General features: G+C 45.1%; 8 protein-coding genes across 8 annotated transcripts; 3 read left to right on the top strand and 5 right to left on the bottom strand.

Moving 5' to 3' along the window:
- Positions 1 to 216: 216 nt before the first annotated feature.
- Positions 217 to 1,494, bottom strand: V865_005936 (uncharacterized protein; the record flags this gene model as incomplete). The annotated part of the gene is made up of 6 exons (XM_066229700.1): positions 217 to 273; positions 390 to 730; positions 791 to 859; positions 937 to 1,038; positions 1,189 to 1,352; positions 1,472 to 1,494. 6 exons carry the CDS (start codon positions 1,492 to 1,494, stop codon positions 217 to 219), a joined length of 756 nt encoding a protein of 251 aa, XP_066085797.1.
- A 2,375-nt stretch (positions 1,495 to 3,869) lies between these two features.
- On the top strand, positions 3,870 to 7,615 carry V865_005937 (uncharacterized protein; the record flags this gene model as incomplete). The annotated part of the gene is made up of 9 exons (XM_066229701.1): positions 3,870 to 3,902; positions 3,979 to 4,091; positions 4,156 to 4,286; positions 4,364 to 4,601; positions 4,669 to 5,004; positions 5,056 to 6,635; positions 6,706 to 7,065; positions 7,160 to 7,440; positions 7,505 to 7,615. The coding sequence occupies 9 exons, from the start codon at positions 3,870 to 3,872 to the stop codon at positions 7,613 to 7,615; spliced, it is 3,183 nt and encodes a 1,060-aa protein (XP_066085798.1).
- A 393-nt stretch (positions 7,616 to 8,008) lies between these two features.
- Positions 8,009 to 9,763, bottom strand: V865_005938 (uncharacterized protein; the record flags this gene model as incomplete). Its single annotated transcript, XM_066229702.1, has 9 exons — positions 8,009 to 8,410; positions 8,490 to 8,546; positions 8,633 to 8,751; positions 8,817 to 8,883; positions 8,939 to 9,010; positions 9,074 to 9,138; positions 9,197 to 9,309; positions 9,375 to 9,391; positions 9,470 to 9,763. 9 exons carry the CDS (start codon positions 9,761 to 9,763, stop codon positions 8,009 to 8,011), a joined length of 1,206 nt encoding a protein of 401 aa, XP_066085799.1.
- Positions 9,764 to 10,104: 341 nt separating this feature from the next.
- V865_005939 (uncharacterized protein) lies at positions 10,105 to 12,038 on the top strand (the record flags this gene model as incomplete). The annotated part of the gene is made up of 7 exons (XM_066229703.1): positions 10,105 to 10,179; positions 10,242 to 10,382; positions 10,447 to 10,609; positions 10,676 to 10,890; positions 10,952 to 11,685; positions 11,743 to 11,821; positions 11,886 to 12,038. The coding sequence occupies 7 exons, from the start codon at positions 10,105 to 10,107 to the stop codon at positions 12,036 to 12,038; spliced, it is 1,560 nt and encodes a 519-aa protein (XP_066085800.1).
- Positions 12,039 to 12,139: 101 nt separating this feature from the next.
- Positions 12,140 to 13,743, bottom strand: V865_005940 (uncharacterized protein; the record flags this gene model as incomplete). The annotated part of the gene is made up of 5 exons (XM_066229704.1): positions 12,140 to 12,433; positions 12,510 to 12,767; positions 12,841 to 13,151; positions 13,244 to 13,557; positions 13,622 to 13,743. The coding sequence occupies 5 exons, from the start codon at positions 13,741 to 13,743 to the stop codon at positions 12,140 to 12,142; spliced, it is 1,299 nt and encodes a 432-aa protein (XP_066085801.1).
- A 702-nt stretch (positions 13,744 to 14,445) lies between these two features.
- On the bottom strand, positions 14,446 to 16,992 carry V865_005941 (uncharacterized protein; the record flags this gene model as incomplete). Its single annotated transcript, XM_066229705.1, has 7 exons — positions 14,446 to 15,091; positions 15,150 to 15,374; positions 15,442 to 15,814; positions 15,877 to 15,969; positions 16,024 to 16,769; positions 16,836 to 16,851; positions 16,911 to 16,992. The coding sequence occupies 7 exons, from the start codon at positions 16,990 to 16,992 to the stop codon at positions 14,446 to 14,448; spliced, it is 2,181 nt and encodes a 726-aa protein (XP_066085802.1).
- Positions 16,993 to 17,627: 635 nt separating this feature from the next.
- On the top strand, positions 17,628 to 19,429 carry V865_005942 (uncharacterized protein; the record flags this gene model as incomplete). The annotated part of the gene is made up of 7 exons (XM_066229706.1): positions 17,628 to 17,826; positions 17,886 to 17,972; positions 18,027 to 18,211; positions 18,272 to 18,632; positions 18,693 to 18,787; positions 18,853 to 18,919; positions 18,978 to 19,429. 7 exons carry the CDS (start codon positions 17,628 to 17,630, stop codon positions 19,427 to 19,429), a joined length of 1,446 nt encoding a protein of 481 aa, XP_066085803.1.
- Positions 19,430 to 19,832: 403 nt separating this feature from the next.
- V865_005943 (uncharacterized protein) lies at positions 19,833 to 21,871 on the bottom strand (the record flags this gene model as incomplete). Its single annotated transcript, XM_066229707.1, has 14 exons — positions 19,833 to 19,906; positions 19,970 to 20,009; positions 20,068 to 20,112; positions 20,165 to 20,214; positions 20,271 to 20,308; positions 20,363 to 20,467; positions 20,529 to 20,631; positions 20,687 to 20,727; positions 20,787 to 20,925; positions 20,986 to 21,051; positions 21,104 to 21,146; positions 21,249 to 21,399; positions 21,455 to 21,627; positions 21,692 to 21,871. 14 exons carry the CDS (start codon positions 21,869 to 21,871, stop codon positions 19,833 to 19,835), a joined length of 1,248 nt encoding a protein of 415 aa, XP_066085804.1.
- Positions 21,872 to 22,104: the final 233 nt, after the last annotated feature.

Below are 22,104 nucleotides of genomic sequence, written 5' to 3' on the forward strand. Positions count from 1 at the left end.
AGTAGGCGAAGACTGATGTTTAGATCTTGAGAGGAAGATTTTGGTATCGTCGTTCATCATCGACATGCCAGGCAGATAGATACAGATACAACGAGAAAATACATTTCTCTTTTCATGCGATTATACTTGATTGCTAGATACTACAAATCCTGATTCCTAATTCCTGATCACTGATTCCACCATTCGGTTGCTTCACGATCGCATTTTACAATGTCGCTAACAACATCTTCCTCCCTTATTCTGTCGAGTCTCATTCAACTTCACTCCTCCAGGCTATTTAAAGAGTGAAGGTATCTCACTGTCAGCGTTCCGATTCACATTACAGGCATAGAAACTCCACCAAAATTGGAAAGTAACGATTTAGTTCAGGCAAGATACGCTTTACTCACCTTTTTCCTCTCCATATCCCCCTTCTTCACCTTATCCAATACCTCCCTCGCAGTCCATTCAAACGCATCAGTCACACCCCATCCCTCCTTGGCTGAGGTTTCAACATATAGTAATCCATGCTGTTTGGCGAATAACGCCCCTTCCATACTGCTCACCTGCCGTGATTTGAGTTCTTTCGATTGGGTAGTGCTAGGAGGTACATCGGGAGCAGGGGCAGGCGAAGGTGATCGGGATGATGAGGTATCCAGAGGGGTATCGGGAGCAGGGAAGGGATGTCCGTACTGTATAGATGGGATTGGTAAGGGTTTGGATGTACAGAGATCTATCTTGTTTGCTACCACTATATCCACGATCAGATTAGCACATTCAAGCATCGTTTGGAATAAGTAGACTGACTCACGTATGATGGATACATTCTCATCAGCGTATTTACGTAGATCTTCGAGCCATGATGTTACATGATCGAACGCTAAAAAGAGAATGATAGTGTAATGATTAACATGATATTTCAACCAGGAATGACGAGTGAGCAGTCAGTTCACTCACACGCCCTCCTAGTGACGTCGTACACTAGTAGAGCACCAGCAGCACCCCTAAAGTAGCTTCTCGTTATTGATCGAAAGGATTCCGTCCCAGCTGTATCCCAACCTATAAATTTCACAGGAATCCCGTGGATTAGCATTCCATCCTATCTCATGTCATGTCATATCAGCCCGTCACTTCTTATTCCATGATTTTCTGCTTTTCAACTGTCGTCGGGGTGAGTTTGGACAGTTTGTCCGGATAGTAACCACTTACACTGCACCTTGACCCTCTTACCCTCTTCACCAACTGATATTATCCTACTTCCAAATTCGACTCCTAGGGTAGGTTCAGTCAGGTCGAACCTATCGTCCGTCAATCGGATCAAAAGCGACGATTTGCCGGTTGCTGAATCTCCTAGTAGGACGTATTTGAGTATGCTGTGATCACGGAACAAAGGCAAAACCCCACACACACGTTCAGCTTCAGACCTCAATGCCTGAAAAGGAGTTTTAAAAATGTCATATGAGAAGAGAAGATTTGGAAGGGCTTGACTGACTAATCCCACGATAACGATTCCATCCTACTTAACATCCATTTGACGCATTCCTTATGTATGTGTGATATAACCAGCTGAAAGTCTAACGAGCTCTGAGAGACGAGATATGAATTGTGAGATAGTTGACTAAGATTAATGCTGAAATAGAGGAGACGATGAGGTGAATTTTGATCTTTTGCCGCTTTTGGTCAATACCCGACAACCACATCGTCCTCACCACGTTTCCATCATTCAACATTCAACATCATCACCTCGACACGTTCGTCCGCCATTGTGAACGATGTCGATGGTCGATCATGATGACGGTGTACCTCTTCGAACGACTGCACCGAGCATGTCTAGACTCAGAGGGCATACTGACATGATGAGATGCACCGTAGGCAAGTGTGAATACCTTGCTTCTAATCCTCCCTCCTTCCAAAACTTTCCGGTAACCCGGACCAACATCCCGATGATATTCGAAAACACAATTTCAGAGCAGCACCAAAATGATATTTCGGCAGTCCCGCATAGAACAAAGCATTCAACATTGCAACATCTTGTGATCACATCTGTTGAAAGACGCCTCAGCGCATGACCGTTATTCGAGTAGGGGTACTTGGCAATGGCAGCGTTGCAGCGCTGTAAAGGATACCAACGAAGGATCTTGGTTCTAGACAACGCATCGACTTGAGCAGTCATGTGATTTGGAGATGATCCCATCCCTGCTGAGTACCCCAAGGCGCTTAGAGTGTGTCCAGCACAGAGTACATACGCATTCCATCGTTCTATAGCATGACACGATGAGTCCAAGCGAGGTAGGTAGGCTCTCTTCGAAATAAAATAAGCTTGACCCGACAATACCGAAGAGGATTCGAAATCAATAAGCCCCGTTCGAAATTGATCATCATCACAGATCCGAAATATTACGACATACGACAATCCTCATGTTGTGGGGTTGATTGATATCTTACAGCGCTGAGCGAGCCCATGCATGCATGTCTAAACGAGATGATGAGCAATTTCGAATATCTGCGTTGTCCAGGCGTATTCACGTTTTACTGTAGCATAGCCATCAGCTCAGGGTTCATCCGTATGGGGAACTATGCATAGTTGTCGTCTACACAACGATGATTTCGAATTTCGTCATTTTCTTTGACCTTTTGCTCTGAAAAGTTCGAAATCTTTTGAACAGATCAGAAAAGGCTTGTTTGAGCAGTCAGTCAACTCTCATGCATGGAATATCATATATATATATATATATAGCTCAAGGGGGGCACCAAAGTCTTTCCCCACTTTTCCATCTACTCATACATCCAAGAAAAAAATCAAAGCCATATGGCCTCGTTCATATAGCCCCTAGGTGAGTGACAATCTCACTGTCTACAGTTATGTCTTTGTCTACGTGGAATGTTCGCTTCCCCCATCGTCGTGTCTTGTTGATCGTTATCGGACCGGTTGTCATTGAAGATACCAGGTGACGTGCCGTCAGAGTATCCTTTGATGTCATGTACCAGCCTCCCATTCATCTTTGTTATCACTCGTGACCTCTATCCTGTTATCCTATCCGATAGGACTGCCCCCTTTACCTTGCTTGCTTTGCTTTGTTGTGTTGTTGTATCTTCTCTCAGTCTCTTATCTCTCATCCCCATCGATATCGACTCGGTATCTCACGACCCGGAGAGTGAAAGACCAAGGCGGTCCTTTGGATATCTTTTCGTTTGTTGATCATAACAGATGGATTCTAGTGTTTAGTGGTGTTTCATCCTTTTTCCTAAAGTCGACTCGTTCTCAGTACGCATAGATAAACGATTCTCTTATCTCAATTCTCACATTCCACATCCCATATCGTTTAATTACATACTCCGCATATCTATTCATCTACCTTATCATTCTGCTCAATTTCACCTATATATAGTAGAAGCTACCCGCTGAGATCTCCACAACTTATTCAAAACCAAACTTTGTTTTTCCCCCATTCAACTTCTTTTACGCGACTTCTCACTACACTACAGTAGTGTATTCATACACCCCTCTATCAATCTCACTCTTCACCTTCAATTCTTGCTTCTTTACTACCAAGCGTAAGCTCTGCTTCTTCTTCGAGGTTCGTCATGTGATACTTTCTCATTTTTCGCTTCTTTTGGATGATTGCTTGACACCTTCTAAAAGCAATCAGTAAGGGACGGCATTGCCGCCGTTTATGATAACTCATCCTCTTTCTTACTTCGCGTCATTTGACTTCTGACTTTATCTCGCTTCTCATCTTCTTATTCTCTTTAATCAACTTCGCTGCTACAATCCACATTTCGACATCTGGGCGATTATATATAAAAAATCATCCCAAACTGACTCTGTGATATGATAATAGCTTAAACCAAACCAACAACAACAACCAAATATTGTATATTAATCAATAATGTCGTCTCCAATAGGAACGCCCAATGGCTCGGTGAGTATCTACATCCGTACTGCAAACTTATAGCTAGGAGCGAAATATGCTGACTGGATGATATGCAATGGTACAGCTCCAGCCTCCACTTCCTCAACAAGTAGCTAACCTCATCAACGGCGCTGCTTCGGGAAGATCCTCTAGAGCAAGCTCGGAATCAGGAGGTAACAGGATCAGAAAGGACACGATGTGAGTCGCGACAACCTCTGATCTGTATGAGAACCTCGCTAATCTGAACCGACGATCTATGTAGCGGCTACAAGTCATCTCCTTTCCCAGCCAAGGCAGACCAACAAGCCAACGTATCTCGTATTCTCGCCGAGAGCGGATTCATGCCCCAGGAACTCGTGCATGGCGAAGTGGATTGGTTCTACAACCATCTCGGTAAGCACTCATTCTTATGTGATTTGACGTGATTTCGATCAACACCAACTTATTGTTTGTGTGTGTTTTGGTTGTAGGTATTGAGAACTCTTACTTCCTTTGGGAAAAACCAGAGACGATCGCGGATCACGTTCTCGCTCTATTCTCTGCTAAATTATTAGCTTATACCAAGCATGATCCCGAGAAACTCGTCATCGATCTTGAGAAGATCACACCTGAGGGTCAAGAGAAGGGGAGAGAAGGAGCGGTCTTCATCCACACTTCGAAAGCTGGTGTGACCGTTACGGATGGTCCCGGTGGTACAGTGGAGAAGAGGTGAGTTAGACGTTCACTCTATAGATCCAGATGCCATAGACTGATAGTATCATGTGCTCCTGACCAGAATCGATTCTCTCTTCTTTGACGAATCTTCACCTGAGAAAGCTTACCGACTCGAAACCTATCGATCGACCGGTGCTATCTCCTCGACCATCTCCCAACAACTCAGATGTTACTTTGTCTCCAGATGTTCTTTCCCTACTTCAGCACCTGTAAAGACTGCTGAAGGTACCACCGAAATTCGATCAGTCTCAGATTCAGCTTTCCTCGAAAAGGCCAGTGAGAACACCTTGGAGGTCTACCAACATGTCATGAACGAAGTGGAGAGACGATACGGACCTGTCATTGAGATGTTCGAGGTTGAAGATTCTAGAGAGAGAAGATTGGTCATTGGTTACAAGTGAGTACATACATCCAAAATATTCAGAATATCCACTGACCGAGCCTTTAGGATGGGAGGTACAAGGAAATTCTTCTCTGCTCTCAGTGACCTTTACCATTTCTACGGGCTTTACTCTGCTCGAAAATACGTTGAGCAATTCTCGAACGGTGTGACCATCATTTCAATGTACCTCAACCCCGTTCCCAACACCAGAGCTCCTCCCATCGAACACTCCATCCACCAAGTTGTCCGAGAAGCCTCTTTACTTTACTGTCTTCCCGATAACCCCTTCTTCTCCGTTGCCGATGACGATGACAGCCCTCACGCCGTCCAGGAAGCCACATACGCCTATGTCGGTTGGATCTTCGCTCAGCACTTCTGTAACCGACTTGGTTCAGCCTATCTCGCGTTGAAGAATGCTCTCGATGAATCTAACCCTGACCACGCCGAGGTGTTGAACAAGATCAAAACTAGATTCAGAGAAGAGACTTTCACTAGAGATAGTATCAAAGAGGTTATCCAGAACCACCCTGATCTCGTTCGAATGCTTTACATCAACTTTGCCATGGTCCATTACCCAGCTGCTGATGAAGCATCTCAACTCACTCCTACCCTCTCTTTCCAACGACTCAAGACGGAGCAACCTCTTACCGACGAGCAATTGTACCAAAAGATCAGGAGGACAGCTGCCAACCAACACGCTGTACAAATTCTCGAAGCGTTGCTCATTTTCAACAAACACGTTCTGAAGTGCAACTTTTACCAACCTACCAAGGTCGCTCTTTCCTTCCGACTTGATCCCAACTTCCTTCCTGACGTGGAATACCCCAAGAAACCCTTTGGCATGTTCTTCGTTGTCGGATCGGATTTCCGAGGATTCCACGTTCGGTTCAGAGATGTTGCCAGAGGTGGTATCCGAATTATCCGATCAAGAAGTAAAGAAAACTACAATTCCAATGTTAGAACGTTGTTCGATGAGAACTATGCTCTATCTTCCACTCAAAACTTAAAGAACAAGGACATTCCCGAAGGTGGTGCAAAGGGAACGATCTTACCTGATGTCAGTGCAAACTACAAGCAATGTTTCGAGAAGTATGCCGACTCAATCATCGACTTGCTTATCCCCGGTAAAACACCTGGTATCAAAGGGAAGATCGTGGATGTTAGTGGAAGACAGGATCCTGAGATCCTTTTCTTTGGACCTGATGAGAATACTGCGGATCTGATGGACTGGGCAGCCCAACATGCCAGATCGAGACAGGCTCCATGGTGGAAATCTTTCACCACTGGTAAATCTGCTGAATTACTTGGTGGTATCCCTCACGATACCTACGGTATGACCTCTTTGTCTGTGAGACAATACATCCTTGGTGTTCTCAAGGCTCACGGACTCAACGAGAAGGACGTGACGAAACTCCAGACTGGTGGACCAGACGGTGATCTGGGTTCAAACGAGATCTTACTTTCGAAAGATAAGACGGTCGGAATCATCGATGGAAGTGGTATCATCTATGACCCTGCTGGTTTAGACAGACTGGAGTTGATCAGGTTGGCTAAGGGTAGAAAGATGATCGGCGAATTTGATCCTTCGAAATTCGGTCCTGATGGTTATAGAGTATTGGTGGATGACAAGGATTTGAAATTGCCTTGTGAGCTATCTCTCACCCATTTACGAATATTTGCATGAGCACTTGCTAATCGACGAGTTCTTTGTCATAGCCGGTGAGATCGTCCCCGATGGAACTCAGTACAGAAACGAATTCCATTTCCGAGTGAAATGCGATTTATTCGTACCATGTGGTGGTCGACCTGAAGCAGTCAACATTTCCAATGTCAACCAGCTTATCGACGCTGAAGGTAAACCTCACTTCAAATACATTGTCGAAGGTGCCAACTTGTTCTTCACTCAACAAGCGAGATTGTTCATGGAGAAGAAAGGTGTCGTTCACTTCAAGGATGCCTCGACCAACAAAGGAGGTGTCACTTCGTCTTCACTTGAGGTGCTCGCTGGATTGGGATTGAATGATGAAGAGTACTTGGATTTGATGGTTTTCAAAGATGGAAAATCTTCGCCATTCTGTGAGTATATTTGTTTCTATCTCATCCTGCCCAGATCTGCCTGTGTGACTCGAAGATCGTTTGCTGATCATGTGACCCGTTTGTGACACTATAGATCAAAGTTATGTCCGAGATATCCAATCTAAGATCTGCGAAAATGCCGCAGCGGAATATACCTGCATAACGAAAGAATGGTTACGAAACAAGGGAACCAAATCGCGAACCGTCATCTCAGATCAACTCTCCTCGACACTCAACGACTTGCAAAATGAGTTGGAGGTTTCTGACTTGTATGAGAACATCGCAAGCAGGAAGAATGTCCTTTCCAGAGCCATACCGAAGACTTTGGTCGATAAAGTCGGATTGGATACTTTGATGCAGCGATTACCTGAACAAGTGAGTTGATCATCAATCCTAAAGGATGAGGATGAAGAATAAATGCTGATGGTTTTGGGTGTAGTACCAACGAGCTATCTGGTCTGCTTGGGTCAGCTCACACTATATCTATGAATGCTCACTGCAAGCTTCAAACGTCGATTTCTTCCATTTCTTCTCGAAGCTTTCCGCATAGGTCTGAAGCATACGAGATATCAAAAAGAGTGTATAAGAGGGATTAAAGGTTCAATTCAATTTAATCCAATTAAAGAGTGTGTGTATAGTACCCAAAAATCGAAACCCATCATATATTGCATATAGGACATTTTTTCTCAAGTCAAATAACAGAAAAAACGAAACAAAGGATGAAGTATCTTGAATACTTCAGGCCAGGAAGGAGGAATACAGTAGTCAATTGTTAATTTAATCTTTTATGCATTGATTCAGCTTGATATCAATTATCGAATCTACAATGACTGGACTATATACATGGCATTGGCATTGCACGATATCCTATGATCTATTTACAAGATGACTATGTTGTTTGTCCACTCTCACTTTTTCTTACCATTTAAATTATGTTCAGTCTTCACTCTACATGAGCTTTTCGCTTGCCATTCACATCAATCTCATTTGGATCTTTCAAATCGTCCGCTTCTTTCCTAATTTCTTTCACTTCATCTTCAGTCAATTCCCTTCCATCCTTAGTTAAAGTCTTCTTTGCTCTTCTCAAATTGAAAGGTTCGATCAAATTGGTTAATTGAGGCCATAACTGATCGAGAGCAGCCATCGTTTTCGTATGTTCGATTTCATTCACATTCGTATCCGTAGAGGAGTTGGGGTCGAGGGTAGAAGAAAATGTTTTAAAGTCAGTTTCAGGTTGATCCTTCCCTTGAACAGCGGAAGTCTTCAAGCCAGCAGCGATAAGTACCTCGTCGGAAGATGAACCACTTAACGAGAATAATGATGAAGGGTATGTCTTTGCGAAGTACTACGATGAGGACGACAATGTCAGCCTTGGGTATTAGAAGAGACTAAGCTGGGAATGAATTAGTAGAGACGAAACTCACCTCCAACAATGGTGCGGTTGATTCGTAATAGGCTTGTAACCTCTTTGAGAAAGTTTCCTATTTTGATACAATACCAGTTGATGATTTAGATCAGTCAGTCAACATCCGCATAGCAAAATCGTTGTGTGAAGAATGACGCGTACAGGTGTATCATCAGGTCTTTTTGACAGGGGTTCACCTGTTATGTCGTCTTTACCAGGTACTTTGGGCGCAGAGTAAGTGGTGTTGTATACTCTTCCAGAGGGCAGATGGACCCATCGAGCTGTGTATGATGGTCATTTTGTCAATCTGAGGATGGTGCTGTGCTAGATCACGAGATGAATTTACCTGATATACGAGCCATGATGACTGAATCTGGGACGTTGAGGTGGACGATCATGTTTAGTGGTCGATTCTGTACAAGTTGTAAGTCGTTGTCAAATACATGAGTAGTATGTGAATTGACATACCTCTTGATTCAACACTGAATCTAACAGTTCGCCTTGGTGTAAAGTACGTGGGAAACCGTCTACTATCCAGCTCTAGTAACGGCAGGTTCACTTGAATCAGCAAGCAAAGATGTTTGAAGCCAATGGGATTCTCACTCTACCGTGTAATCGATCCAGCTCGGTCTTGACGATCTCCAACATCAATTCATCCGATACCAACCCTGATCAGAACGATGTCAGCTGAATATAACATAGACGAAGGGAGAGAGATGGACTCACCACCACTAGCTACGACCGCTTCAGCTTTCTTACCCACTTCTGATCCTGCTGCTATTTCTTTTCTCAGAACGTCACCGGTAGATACGAATGCTATGTCATACTCTTTGACCAGTCTATACCACAAATCAATTATATCAGTTTGAATCCCCAAAATCATATGAGAAGGTGAATGACGAACCGAGCACTTAATGTTCCCTTTGACCGAGCAGTCAGTCAATTACATCGTCCGCCCTTCCTTAGGAGATGGATATGAAGTTGGGTCATATGGCTCACCTTTCCACTGCCTGGTTTACCAAAGATCAACATCCTCAGACCCCTCTCCTCCACACCCTCGTACTGCTCACTGTGACTCTGCTGAACGGCCTTCTTGAACTTCTCAGCTAAGTCATTTACGCTATCTTGGAGTGAACCAAGTGTCTGAGATACGGTCGCTGCAATCCCAGATGACGAAGAGGAAGAAGAAGGTCGATATCGAGGTAGAGAGGTAGATAGGGATCGCGTATGTATGGGAATGGGTATGGGGATTGAAGACCGCGGACGAAGGGTGATGAGGGGACGGAATGACATTGCGTCGAGATGGTACGCCTCGGATACTGATGCTAAGTCACAAAGCAATCCAAGAGCTTCTATACCTGTGTCTTGTTTATTGCTGGGACCGTAATCTGCTTGCTGTTCAGTCTTTGATATCAGATGAAAAGATGCAGACTGGTGCGATAGGTGTGCTTAATATAGTGTTGGGGATGAGATGGGATGATAGGATGAACACTTTTACGTGAACCGGGTAAACCGAGCCAATCCCAGTTTCAATTTGACATCATCCGTCATTCATCACCCCCTTACTCCTTTATATCTATCTACTTTTCATCTGGCCGAGATCATCATCATCCGTCGTAGCACCACTAGGCAAAATGGTCAACGAGTCTGATCAGCCTTACAGACCGGATTTCTTCCCCATCGCTCAGCCGGCCGCAAGGGATCTACAGGTAAGTTGTTGACCATCTCCAACTCAAACACACGCTCTGCTAGATTGCTCACTATATCGTAGCGTCCGACATTCAGCAGGTCACACGACGTACGAGGAGGTAACGTCAAGCATGTACGAAGTGTAGCATGGTCATGCGACGGGAGGAGGATAGCTACGGGAGGTGAATTCAAGGAAATATTGTTCTGGGATACAAAGTTGAATGTGAGTGTCCAGCAATAAATATACCCTTTCCAGTCAGGTAGGACGCCTCTGACTTTTTCGATAGATCGATGCGAGGGCGTCAACATCCTTACCTTCCTCATCGAAGACGACAGTACATAATGGACACGTAGGATCGATCGCTTGGTCTCCTGTCGAACCGAATATACTAGTATCGGGAGATAAAGGATCTTCGGCTGGTGGTGTAATAGCAGTATGGGATATCACTTGTGAGGGAATAAACTCTTTTCTCCCAGCGATCAGATCAACATATTGACTTTGCATGATGATCGTAGCACCGTCATCCCCGCTAGCAACGTTCAAAATCCCAGGAGACGTACTGCATATATCCTTCCATCCTTCCGGCCGACACTTTGCGGTAGTTTGCCCTCAGCGGAACAGGGACGAGGTATTTTTCTATTGGCTGAATACGATTGACGGAGTGGAAAAATGGGAAAGGAGGGAAGATATAGCTTTGGGAGGCGCTTTGATGGATATAGGAGCTGAGGAGGTAAGCATTTCCCTTAGTCGCTCAGAATATCTTGCTGAATTGGTATGATTCCCTGCAATAGATCAACAGTCTACGATTCACCAATTCCGGAAAACTAGTATGTGCAGTGTCGAACGATGGGTCGATAAACGCTTGGATCTATCCCACGCAACTGCAAGTCCAGGCTCAAGAGGAACAACAAGTGGAAGAAGTACCTGAACCTAGGATTATCGAAAGTGGACCTTCGACTACGCCTTCGACACCTAAATTATCTACCGAGGAAGAAACAGCTGAAGCCGTGAAGAGTAGAGAAGGGAGTCGTGAGGGATCGTCGGAAAATACCAGAGAGGGGGAAAAGGGCGCCGAAGATGATGTGGAGATGAATGAAGCGGAAGGGGAGGCAAAAGAAGAAGAAGAACCTAAACCATTGCAGAACGGTGAGGAAGGGAAAGAGGGCGATGTCAAAACAAGCGAAGACGAGAAACCTTTAGAGGATAGTGGGGACGTGGAAATGACAGAAGCTAGTACCAGTCAAACAGTGCCCCAGGACCCACCTGAGAATGCACCCAACGCTTCATCAGTCGCACCTAGTCGACAACCAACTCCTCCCCTTCCCCCTCCTCCTACCAAACCAACAGAAAAGAAAAAGGCCAAACAGCTTCAACGGTTCAGACATGCTGTCTGTCACAGTGCGAGCTTACTCGGTTTGGCCTTTGATCCTCAGGGGAGATATCTGGCTGTAGGGGGTCAGGATGCTCTGTTGAGTATGTTTGATACGAGAGATTGGATCTGTGAGAGGACATTTGATGTTTGCTCGTGAGTCAACATTCAACTTACTTCGACAGGATGCTGAAATCAAGCAATGATACACAGTGCGGCTATTCGACATATCGCTTTCTCATATGATGGGGAATATATAGCATTGGGAGGCGACGATACGTATATCGCTATTGTAAGGTCTCTCTTCATCCGATGCAGAGTAAGATAAATTCCCTTGACTGACTCCATTGTTATAGGTATCTGTCTATTCCGGGACAACGGTAGCTAAACTACCAGTCCACGGAATGGTCAGTTCGCTCGCCTGGCACCCGAAGTTGAATTGGTTAGCATATAGTTATTCGGGTAAAATAGCATCACCAATATGGCATATAGTTCATCAAGAAACATGAACATGATCACGATGTACCTCATCAATCCATGAATGCATAAATGTAAAAATGCTATATACATATCTATCTAACTCAATCCGATAACCTAGCAACGAAGTCGCTCAGTGAAGATGACCATTTGTTATTTCCCCGTTTAGCTTTATACTAGGTAAAGCAGGACCCTTGATCGTCTTTTTCTTCTCTTCATCTGTTATTCCATTGATCCTCGGTGAGATATCAAAATCGAAGATTTCTGTAGGTATACCAAGGGAGACTACGAAATTTGGTCTGTTGGCAGTGGCTACTACTCTCGATTCGATCGGTGCGGCAGATAAGAGTATATAAGCCTGTTCACGAGAATATCCAAATGATTCAAGATATTCCATCGCCTGGAAGGCCGCATTCCTATATGCCAGCTGTGTCCCATTTCCATATCAGCTATCATTGATATATGTATATACTATACTGTGTTTCGTGATGGAGATCACTTACCAAACCATCTTGATTCGTCTGATTACCATCCTTATCGACGCTCAAGCCCGTGAAACACAATTTATCCCTATATATAGGTTCGGATGGACTTGTCCTATACATTGGACTTTTCATGCGCAGTTGATGGATTCCCTGGGGTATTATGTTGACTCGTAAAGTTACTATACCTGCCATTTCGATTGCTGTAGTCGGTTCACCGTCCGATTGACAGAAATGTGTATCTCCGACTGACAAAGATGCTTCAGGTATATAAACGGGCTGTCATTATAGCAACGATATATCGATATCAGCTTGGAAGTTCTACTTATCTTAGACGAGTTGGGTAACATACCAAATACACTTTTGATCCCCTGGTCGCTAAGCCAATATCGATATTCCCACCATGTTCTCTACCTGGACTGGTCCTCGCTCCCTCCCTGTATATCCTCTCTCTCAACTCGTCCGGCAAATCTTGTCCTACATATGCACCCCTGGGTTTAGGTAGACTGCACCCTGCTCCACCTGATGTGGCTACCTCCAACTCTGATTCTCTCTTCGTCCACTGTTGGAGTATCTCATGGGATGGAGCTGTACCCAATACACCAGCATGGGGACGACCCTGGAAGGAAACGTGTGGGACGTGTCTCGAGGATGTTTCGTTGCCTATAGGATAGGATGATATCAGTCATTCCGGATCTATCTCTGACAAATTATCTGAATGGTGGATAATCCTTCTCAAGAGACTGAATACTCACCGAAAAAATCCCAAATACTTTTCGTCACCTTTGTCTCCTTCCCTTTCCTCTCATCATCCAAACTTCCCAGTCCAGGAGCAGTAATGCAATAACCCCAATTATGATCCTGGAAAGGCTGTACGTCCAAAACTTCAATTTCTAATACATCTCCAGGTTGAGCACCTGGTACGGCGAATGGTCCAGATAAGTGATGGTCCGAATCATGATCTAGGTGGATGATGTCGTCCGCATTATCGTCGTTGTGAACCTGCGAGCCGGAATAGTCTAGACATTCTACACGGAATGCTTGACCGACTGGGATCGTCGCAACACACCTAACAAAGACGTCCCAATCAGCATATCATCCTTCGAGGATATCTGAGCTGGGGATAGACTCACGGTATCTCAGGATGCCATCTGGTATGGATATTCGCCTGTGTCTCACCTGGCTGACTTGGATCGACAGAAACCAAAGTCGGTATTTCGTTGGAAGTCTTTTTCAATCTGGTAGCGACGGGCATGTTATATGTCATATGATATATGATATATGATATATGATATATGATATATGATATATGATATATGATATATGATATATGATATATGATATATGGTATACAAGAGAATCGACCTGTCTTCAATAACACTGATTTTCACTGATATATAAAGTCTATGGAGGGCGGGTGTCGGTTGATGATTTCGCTAAAGCAGAACACCTATTTTTTGCACTGAAGAGTTCCGTTCCAACTCGTTCCTATGCTTTTAGCTTGCAGAGGCGCGGATTCTTGAAGACCAACCCGAAGCACTAACCGCACTCTTGAGCGCTACAGAGTTCAATCAACTTTCTTTGACCATCTTGTAGAGTGCAGATATGTAAGCTGTCCTCATCGGTCTTGGGGCAAGGGTGGGCGTGAGCATGAGGAAGAGAGAGGACGAATGAAAACCAGCGATTACCGTAGAGAGCTGTTAAGTTCACGCGCTTGTGGATGTTTGGGTCAACGTTGACGGTTCCTGAATCCAACTCCGATTAATTATCAACTCCGACTCCGATCAATCAATGGATAGATGAATCAAAGGAATCTGGAACTCAAAGGGGTTACTGCATCCGAAAGGAAAGATCAAATCCAACAAACTCCAGATGCGAAGGGCAAGACAAGACCATACATTACACAAACACCATATACATGTATATACAACCATACAAATATCACATGAACTAGAAACTAGAAGAAAGCCACAGACATCCCTTCCCTCATCATCTTATCGTGCCAATCTGGTAATTTCCCAGTTTGGTCCGTTTCTTCCCATACCTTTTCTACCAGAGCTATATTATCTAACCACATTCTCTCTGGACCGGGTCTGACTAAATGCTGCATTGACCTCTGTCTATCATTGTCGGATATACTCAAGCACGCAGCTAAGAACGCAGGTAAACCTATGAACCCCCATAAATCACCATTGGGCAATCTCACTATCGAATCTAACAGGCTGAGAATTTCGCTCTGGGCTCTTCGTAAAACAGGATGTAGTCCTCCTACACGATGGACAGATTCGTATAATAGTACCAATGCTGAAAGACGCCATAGTTCGCCTGCGATTGTACGTGAGATCAAAGCAGTCGAATCGACCGAGTTGAGGGTACTGAATGTTTGCGATTGCCAACTTTTCAATGCGGTTTCCAATTCGTCGGCTTGCTGCTTGATTGATGAGGGAGAGCTTGAAGATAGTTCAGCACATAGATTAACCACCTCAGCCAATAAGATCACGATGGAGTCGGGCAATCCAAGATATGTAGCCCAGGGTTCCTCGTCATCGGAATGAGTAGCAGGTTCACTTTGATTGTCATTGATGTCAGACCAGAAGTTGAATCTGTATATCCAGACGCCTTAGTTCGGAAACAGATCAACTGGAATGCCAATACACTTACATTGTCTTCTTCCCCCTGTGTACGATGCAACGACTGATATCTGATAAAGCATATAGTCGAAGCGAGAAGCTATCGGACGCTCTGAGACTCGACAAGACAACTTGAGGACGAACACTACCCATCGCCTGTCTGACTAGTCTATCGCCTAGAGCTAACATATTGTATGAAGGTGCTGCACCTCCTCGAATGAATTCCACTAATTGAAGATCGATGACTCCCCAGAGTCTATACCGAGGATCAGTCATACTGGTCTTCCCTTGCTACACTGGACCCATCCAAATCCAAGACTCACAGATCAGATAACTGCGCTTTATCCGTGACCTGAATCTCCTTCAATTCCCTCACCGCATCCTCTGTCCATTTCAAACTTTCCATATCAGCGGCAAAAGGCGTAGACACATGATCTACGTATATTCTAATCTTCTTCAAGGCGGAGTCCGGTCCTTCCTTTTCCCCATCTTTACTACCGGGTGATATCACCTCACTTCCCTCCGCACCAGACTGAGATACAGAAGTGGATTTGCCATCTACGAATCCCGCCCCTTTGTATGCCAACTCCACTAGCTTGGGTTGAGGATCATTGGGATTGTCCGACCGTTCTTGACATCCAGCGAAGAGGAAGATGTATGCTGCGGAGACGGCGAATCGGACATTTCGCATCACACCTGATACATGACCGTCAGCTGGGGCTATCCGAAATCATTGGTAGGGAGGGGGGATTGCTCACTGTTGTTATCGTTCAGAGCTAATATACGAGCACGAGCATAATCCCTCGTGGTTGAAGGTATACCGACAAGCCAAGATTCCACCACTCGGGCATCTGCAGTGCAACAAGTCAGAAGACCAAGCCATATCGGGTTACACTCCAACTCACATATTTCCGCCAAAGAAACCCCTTGTCTAGTAGGCTTTTCCGTATTCAAGAATAACACCCGCGAATTTGCGTTGAGTTGATGAGGGTGGTTGACAGTTTGTTTAGACGAGTCGTTATTGACGGATGTATTGAATGGAGCTGTAAAGTCATTTAGGAAATTATTGGTAGTCTGATTATCCCATGAGAATGGCTGAGAGTCGATCGCCAATGATCCGTCGATGTTGGTAGTCAAGAATGCAGAGGGTTGGGTGGCAAACTGTCCTGGCCAGTTGTATAGTGGTTGTGGATTAGACGAGGAGAGGAAGAAATTCATTGAGTCCATGAAGAGGTTGTTGTTCTGTGTTGTATGAGGGGTGGTCCACAATCCAGAGTTTCCAAGGACATTTGCATTGTCGACGATGGGCTGGGATTCACTCTGAGATAGATGATTGGAGGGTCCGGCGAAGGGTGCGTTGGACGCATTCGATGTACCATAACTGAGGATAGGCTGGACAGTTGGAGGGGTGAGATCTAGTGCAGGGGCGGTACGTACTTGACTGAATTGATGATTTGTCAAAGTTTCGATAGCGTCACTACCACTTGAAGACCTTCTCACACTACTGTCTCTTCTTGACGATACTTCGTTCTCACTAGGCTGTGCTTTCTTGTTGGCCTGTTCTGACCTTCCTGTACACTCGAACTCTCCGACTATACATCGCTGACAGAACCCCTCGTCACTCCACTCCTCATCACATTTCTTCCCACGCCTGGCGAAAGTATGAGTCAGCTGATTTGGTCACAAATGGGGAACCTTACAGCTATGCAAAGCTCACCTCTTGCATGTACCACCTACGGTCCAAGAGGCTCATGGTCAGCTTCCTCCCAAGCACTTCAACTATAGCACTCACAACCTGTCCTTGACCTCTTGAAGGGACCTGCGCGCCTTCTGACTTTTTTCGTTCGACTTTCTTCAGCAGCGGAATTTGACATGGCTGGTTCCGATCTTGTCATCCTTATCTTGGTCGTGTAAATGATAAGTTCATGGCTTATAGCTGTTACAAGTCAATGACGAACATTACCAAATGACAATGTTACAATGCACAAAGTGTTTGACACGAGCTGATAGATAACCTAGCACTTTGTTGTTGTGTGGTACCAATCGCTGGGAAACATCCGGTACCATCCGGTTATCCTGTCGAAGCAATGTTTCTCCACAAAAGGCAAAGTCCACCTGCTATCCCCTTTCCTTGGGATACATGCCTTGTTGGGCAGGTGAACAATTGTCACCTCCGCTCTCATACCTGAATCCCGAAACTCAACTGTTCGCTGTTCCGAACTTCCCTGTTTCCTATTTAGAGGCTTATAGAAGCTTAACAGCGCTTGTAATGAAAACATATTCTTGGCCGTCAATTCCACCGGGCTTGATCTTTTCATCCTTTCATCTCTTCCCTCTCGACATCGTGCCCACGAATGGGAAGGAAGGATGGTATTCTCAAGATAAGGAAAAGTCAAAGCTCTGATGTTGAGAAGCATAATAAATAGCTCGTGTGATATGTAACGATTGTGGTTACTCCTTCACAACTCCTCACTTCTCATCCAACAACGCGACACCAACATTCATCACAATGTCTATCGAACACGAGTCTGAAAAGGACTTGCACGTCAACCCAGACAACACAATCCACCATCCAGTTCAAGAGATCGCCTATGCAACCTCTGAGCCTGTAAAGAGGCATTGGTACAGGAGCGTTACCTGTCAAGCGATAATCACCGGTATCGCTTCGTTCTTGGCTCCTGGCGCTTATGCAGCTTTGGCCGCTACGGGTGAGTTGATTTCTTCCATGTGCACCATTGAACCTAGCTCACAGGTCCGCGAAAACTAGGTGCTGGTGGTCTTGCGAATGTTGAAATTGGTAACGCGAGTGTAGCTGTTGCGTATGCTTTGATCGTACCTTCTGCCCTTGTATCGAGTGAGTTTCAACTCAACAGCCAAGAAATGACCCGGAGCTGATGGGTATACATAGCTGGATTCCTATCCAAGTTCGGTCCTAGATTGACACTTGCTATCGGAGCTGCAGGCTATGCGCCATACGCAGCGGCTTTATATACCAACTCTGCTTTCAAAAATCAATGGTTCCTGGTCGTTGGTGCCATCATTTGCGGTTTGACTTCTGGCTTGTTCTGGGTTTCCGAGGGAGTCATCATCAGTGTGAGTACTTCTTCTCCTCTGGTATGCTTGAACATGTTGCTGAAGGCCATGAATTTATAGGTATATTCTGAACCAAATAGAAAAGGTCGAATGTTAGCAATCTGGCAATCGCTTTACACCCTCTCCACAATCATTGGCGGATTTATCAACTTGTTCCTCAATCTCGATGTCAAGGTCAAAGGAGGTCTCAAGCCCAAGACATATCTCGTCTTTGTCGCTCTCAATTGTGTCGCACCTTTCGTGTCTCTCTTGCTGTCGAACCCTAAACAAGTACAACGAAGAGATGGCAAACCCGTTACTGGTATTCCCGATCAAGGATTCTGGAGAGAGACTTGGCTCACGATCGCGGAATTAAAGGACCCCAAGATCATCGCCATGTGCTTCCTTTGGTCTCAATCTTTGTTCATTCCCTCCTGGACTTGTGAGTTTCTTACACATGGTGCAATAATAACCAGTACTAACATTGTGTACACCGGAACAGCGACTTACCTTGCCAAACATTTCTCCGTACGGGTCCGTGGTATGTCTTCTATCATCAAGCCTTCCTTGACCATCATCTGGTTCCAAGTTATGGGTGTGAGTGTCATTCTCAACCAACCAACCAACCAATAAATGGCAACGCTTACACTGTCCTGGCTTAGTTCTACCTCGATAGCAAGAGAACCTCAATCCGAAAGAAGCTCGTTTACACTTGGGGATTCTTACATAGTAAGTCACTCCGCGTCCATCGTTTTATGACGATTTCATGTGCTGATTCTCGTCCCAGCGGTCATCCTTGCATCATGTATCTGGCTTTTGATTCTTACCGTCAGACAAGATAAGCAAGCCGTTGCACCTTCATGGGATTGGTCTACGGACGGATTCGCTGCCGCTTGGGTGCCCGTTGTTCTGGCCACTGCAGCCCAAGGTACAGCCTACGGATACATGTACTACATGGCTGGATATGTTTTCCCCCGAGGAGCAGACAAAGCTCAACTCTCAAGAATCATCGCTACACTCCGATCTGCCGAATCAGGTTCAGCCGCTATCGCATTCGGTATCAACGCTACCAAGCTCAGTCTCCACAAGACAGGTTATATCAACCTCGCCTTTGCCCTCTTTTGTGTACCCTGCGGTCTCTACGTACTCAACTACGTATGGAAACAAGATAAGCTTGGGGCCTACGATGAAGAGAGGATCAATGAGGAGAAACCGGCTGTTGCCCAAGAGACTCCATAGATTGGCAATTGAGGCGTTGAGGGAGTGGGAAGAGGGGTGCGGGAGGGGATGGGATATCTCTGAGGAATAATCGATGATTACGAGTTGTTTATAATACTAGAACAGACATTTCCGTTCGATTTATAGTTTCTTTTCTTTTCTTCTTTTTGCTTCAAAAGATTCTGCTATAGAATGCTATGGATGTCTTTTTCTTCTTCACTCCACCAATGTTCATGGTCTGCATAGATACCATGGTGTATGTAGTACAGAAGACCTAACGCAGTTGTGCTGTAATGTATCGATGGCTTTTGTGTGCAAAGACAACCGCCAGAACAGCGTACATGCGTTGCGTATGTGAATACTCAGACATGCATCAAATTCTACAACTCTATCTGGATCTAGGTACTCCAGGTCGTAAAACAAATCATATCTTGACAAGACCACCATCCGAGTAGACGATATGTTGCAATTGCTCCTCCATCTGGAAGAATTCGGGGTCTAGGAGCGAGCAGAGTTAGAAGTCAGACATCCATCGCGATCCAGCTCCGAATGAACACATACATCCATAAGGTAACACCTCGTTGAAAATGATCATTCCCACCTACAAGAAGTTCATCAGTAAAATTACTATACCTTGACGATTAAAGCATCTTACTCACCTCAGAAGTAGGATCGGCCATCCAGAACAGGTTCGCAACACCACCCTACATGTTAAGTTTCAGTGACTGATTCAATGTCGTGCTCGATTCCACTTACCCATTCTGCTGAAAATGCCTTTCGACCATTTGGAATATCCTCAGTGTTGACTGAAATACCGTCAGCAAGGAAATTCTGACTTAGCTGAAAGGATGAGACGACTCACGGAGGAAAGACAGTCCCCATCCCTTCTTGATACCAGCACTGATCTCTGAGGTCAGCTTCATTCATCTTAACAAACAGCGAGATTATGCTTACAGCATCTCAAGGTCAGTGTTCGCCCTAGAAGGATCAGTGCTCTTGACCACAGCATGAGTTCCTAATCCACCTTTATCCTGAATATTCTCGCAATGATCCTTGAACCTGGACGACGAATCTTTATCAGCACTGTTGGCATAGCAAGGACATCTGGGTCTAGGCTTACATATATTCAACGGTCTCCGGTTTGAGAATTTGAGCACCATTGGGGCCTTTACCCTTGTTGAGAAGTACCGATACGACAGTAAGGTAGGACTTGGCCGTGGTATCTATTGTAGGTGTTAGTCGTACCTCCTTCTCTGATGTATTGTCGAGAGCACTTACGGAGACCACCACCTCCTCGGTGATTTGGGGTATCTACGAGCCTGGATTGAACGAGAAGGTCAGGTCTCGCGTGATCAGGGATTGACAGGAGGAGACTCACAGATGAGGGAAATCCCGGATGGAATATGTGTCCGTCTCCGCATCCCATTTGTGCATTGGACTGAGTCTCTTCAAAAGATCAGGTCGTTCCTTGAAGTCAAAGTAGGAATCATCGATTCCCAATGGCTTGAAGATGTTCTCTGTTCAGACGTGGGAGGGATCAGCCGAGTCAGACAGGTTTGAGATGAAAGTACACTCACCGATGAAGTAATCACCAAGCTTTTGTCCTGATACTCTCTCAACGGTAATACCAGCCCAATCCATATCTTCACATCTGACATCAGTCATACGCCCTTCAATGGGGTCATGAATACTCACTAATACCGTACTCCCATTTCGTACCGGGTTCATTGACCAGGGGCTACGAAGTCAAACTATCAGCTTTCGATGAGAGGGAATGCGAGTGGAGTCAGGCGTACCATTTCCAATTGCTTGCCGCTGAACTGCAAGAAAACAAACCCACCTCGTTAGTCTTATTGTTCAATTCAACCCAGAAGCCATGTCCATTCACCTCGTTATCATTCTGTTTGACCCAATTCAAGATATGGTGATTGTACCATGAATATCCCCATCCTGATGTATGTGTCAACAACATTCGAAGGGTGATAGGTGTACTGAACAAGGATATCAGCTACGCCACCAGGGTTGAATCTGCTTAACATGTCTCACTTGGCCTTTCGAGTTTCCAGGGTGGTAGGAGTAGAATCGGTGATCACTTGAATCTCAGCTAGCTCCGGTACGAATTTCGACACGGGTTCGTCCAGGCTTACGAGCCCTCTCTCTACCAGTTGCATAGCTGCTATACCAGTGATCGTCTTGGTACATGACGCGATCCAGAAGATCTAGCACGTATGTCCATCAGTATCACATGAGGGAGCTAGGCTAGGAGTATGGGAGGTCACTCACCGTATCATCATCGAGCTTCTCTCCTGTAACTGCATTTTTGGCTCCCGCACTCCTAAGATACACCATCTGACCTTCTTTGTTGACTATCCCAACGACTGTTCCGGGTTTACCTGCTTTGGGGTAAGCGTCCAAAGCCTCATCGAGTTGTTTACGAGCAGTTTCGGAGAGCTGTACGGGCATATTGGGCGTCGTTGATTTCAGCTAGTGATTATTGAACGTTCAGAAGCAATATATGCAGATAAACGAATAATTGAGAATAATATCGATAACGATCTCACGCAGTTCACATTCCTGGCTATACTACACTACTTATCATGCTTGATGTCGATATAGCTATCTGGCGGGTGAGCATGCGTTGGACGTCAAGGGAAACAATGAGCAGCAAGCCAAAAGCACATGAAATAGGATACCAG

The sequence above is a fragment of the Kwoniella europaea genome, chromosome 1 (genome assembly GCF_036810445.1).
Source record: "Kwoniella europaea PYCC6329 chromosome 1, complete sequence".
NCBI classification, from domain to species: Eukaryota; Fungi; Basidiomycota; class Tremellomycetes; order Tremellales; family Cryptococcaceae; genus Kwoniella; species Kwoniella europaea.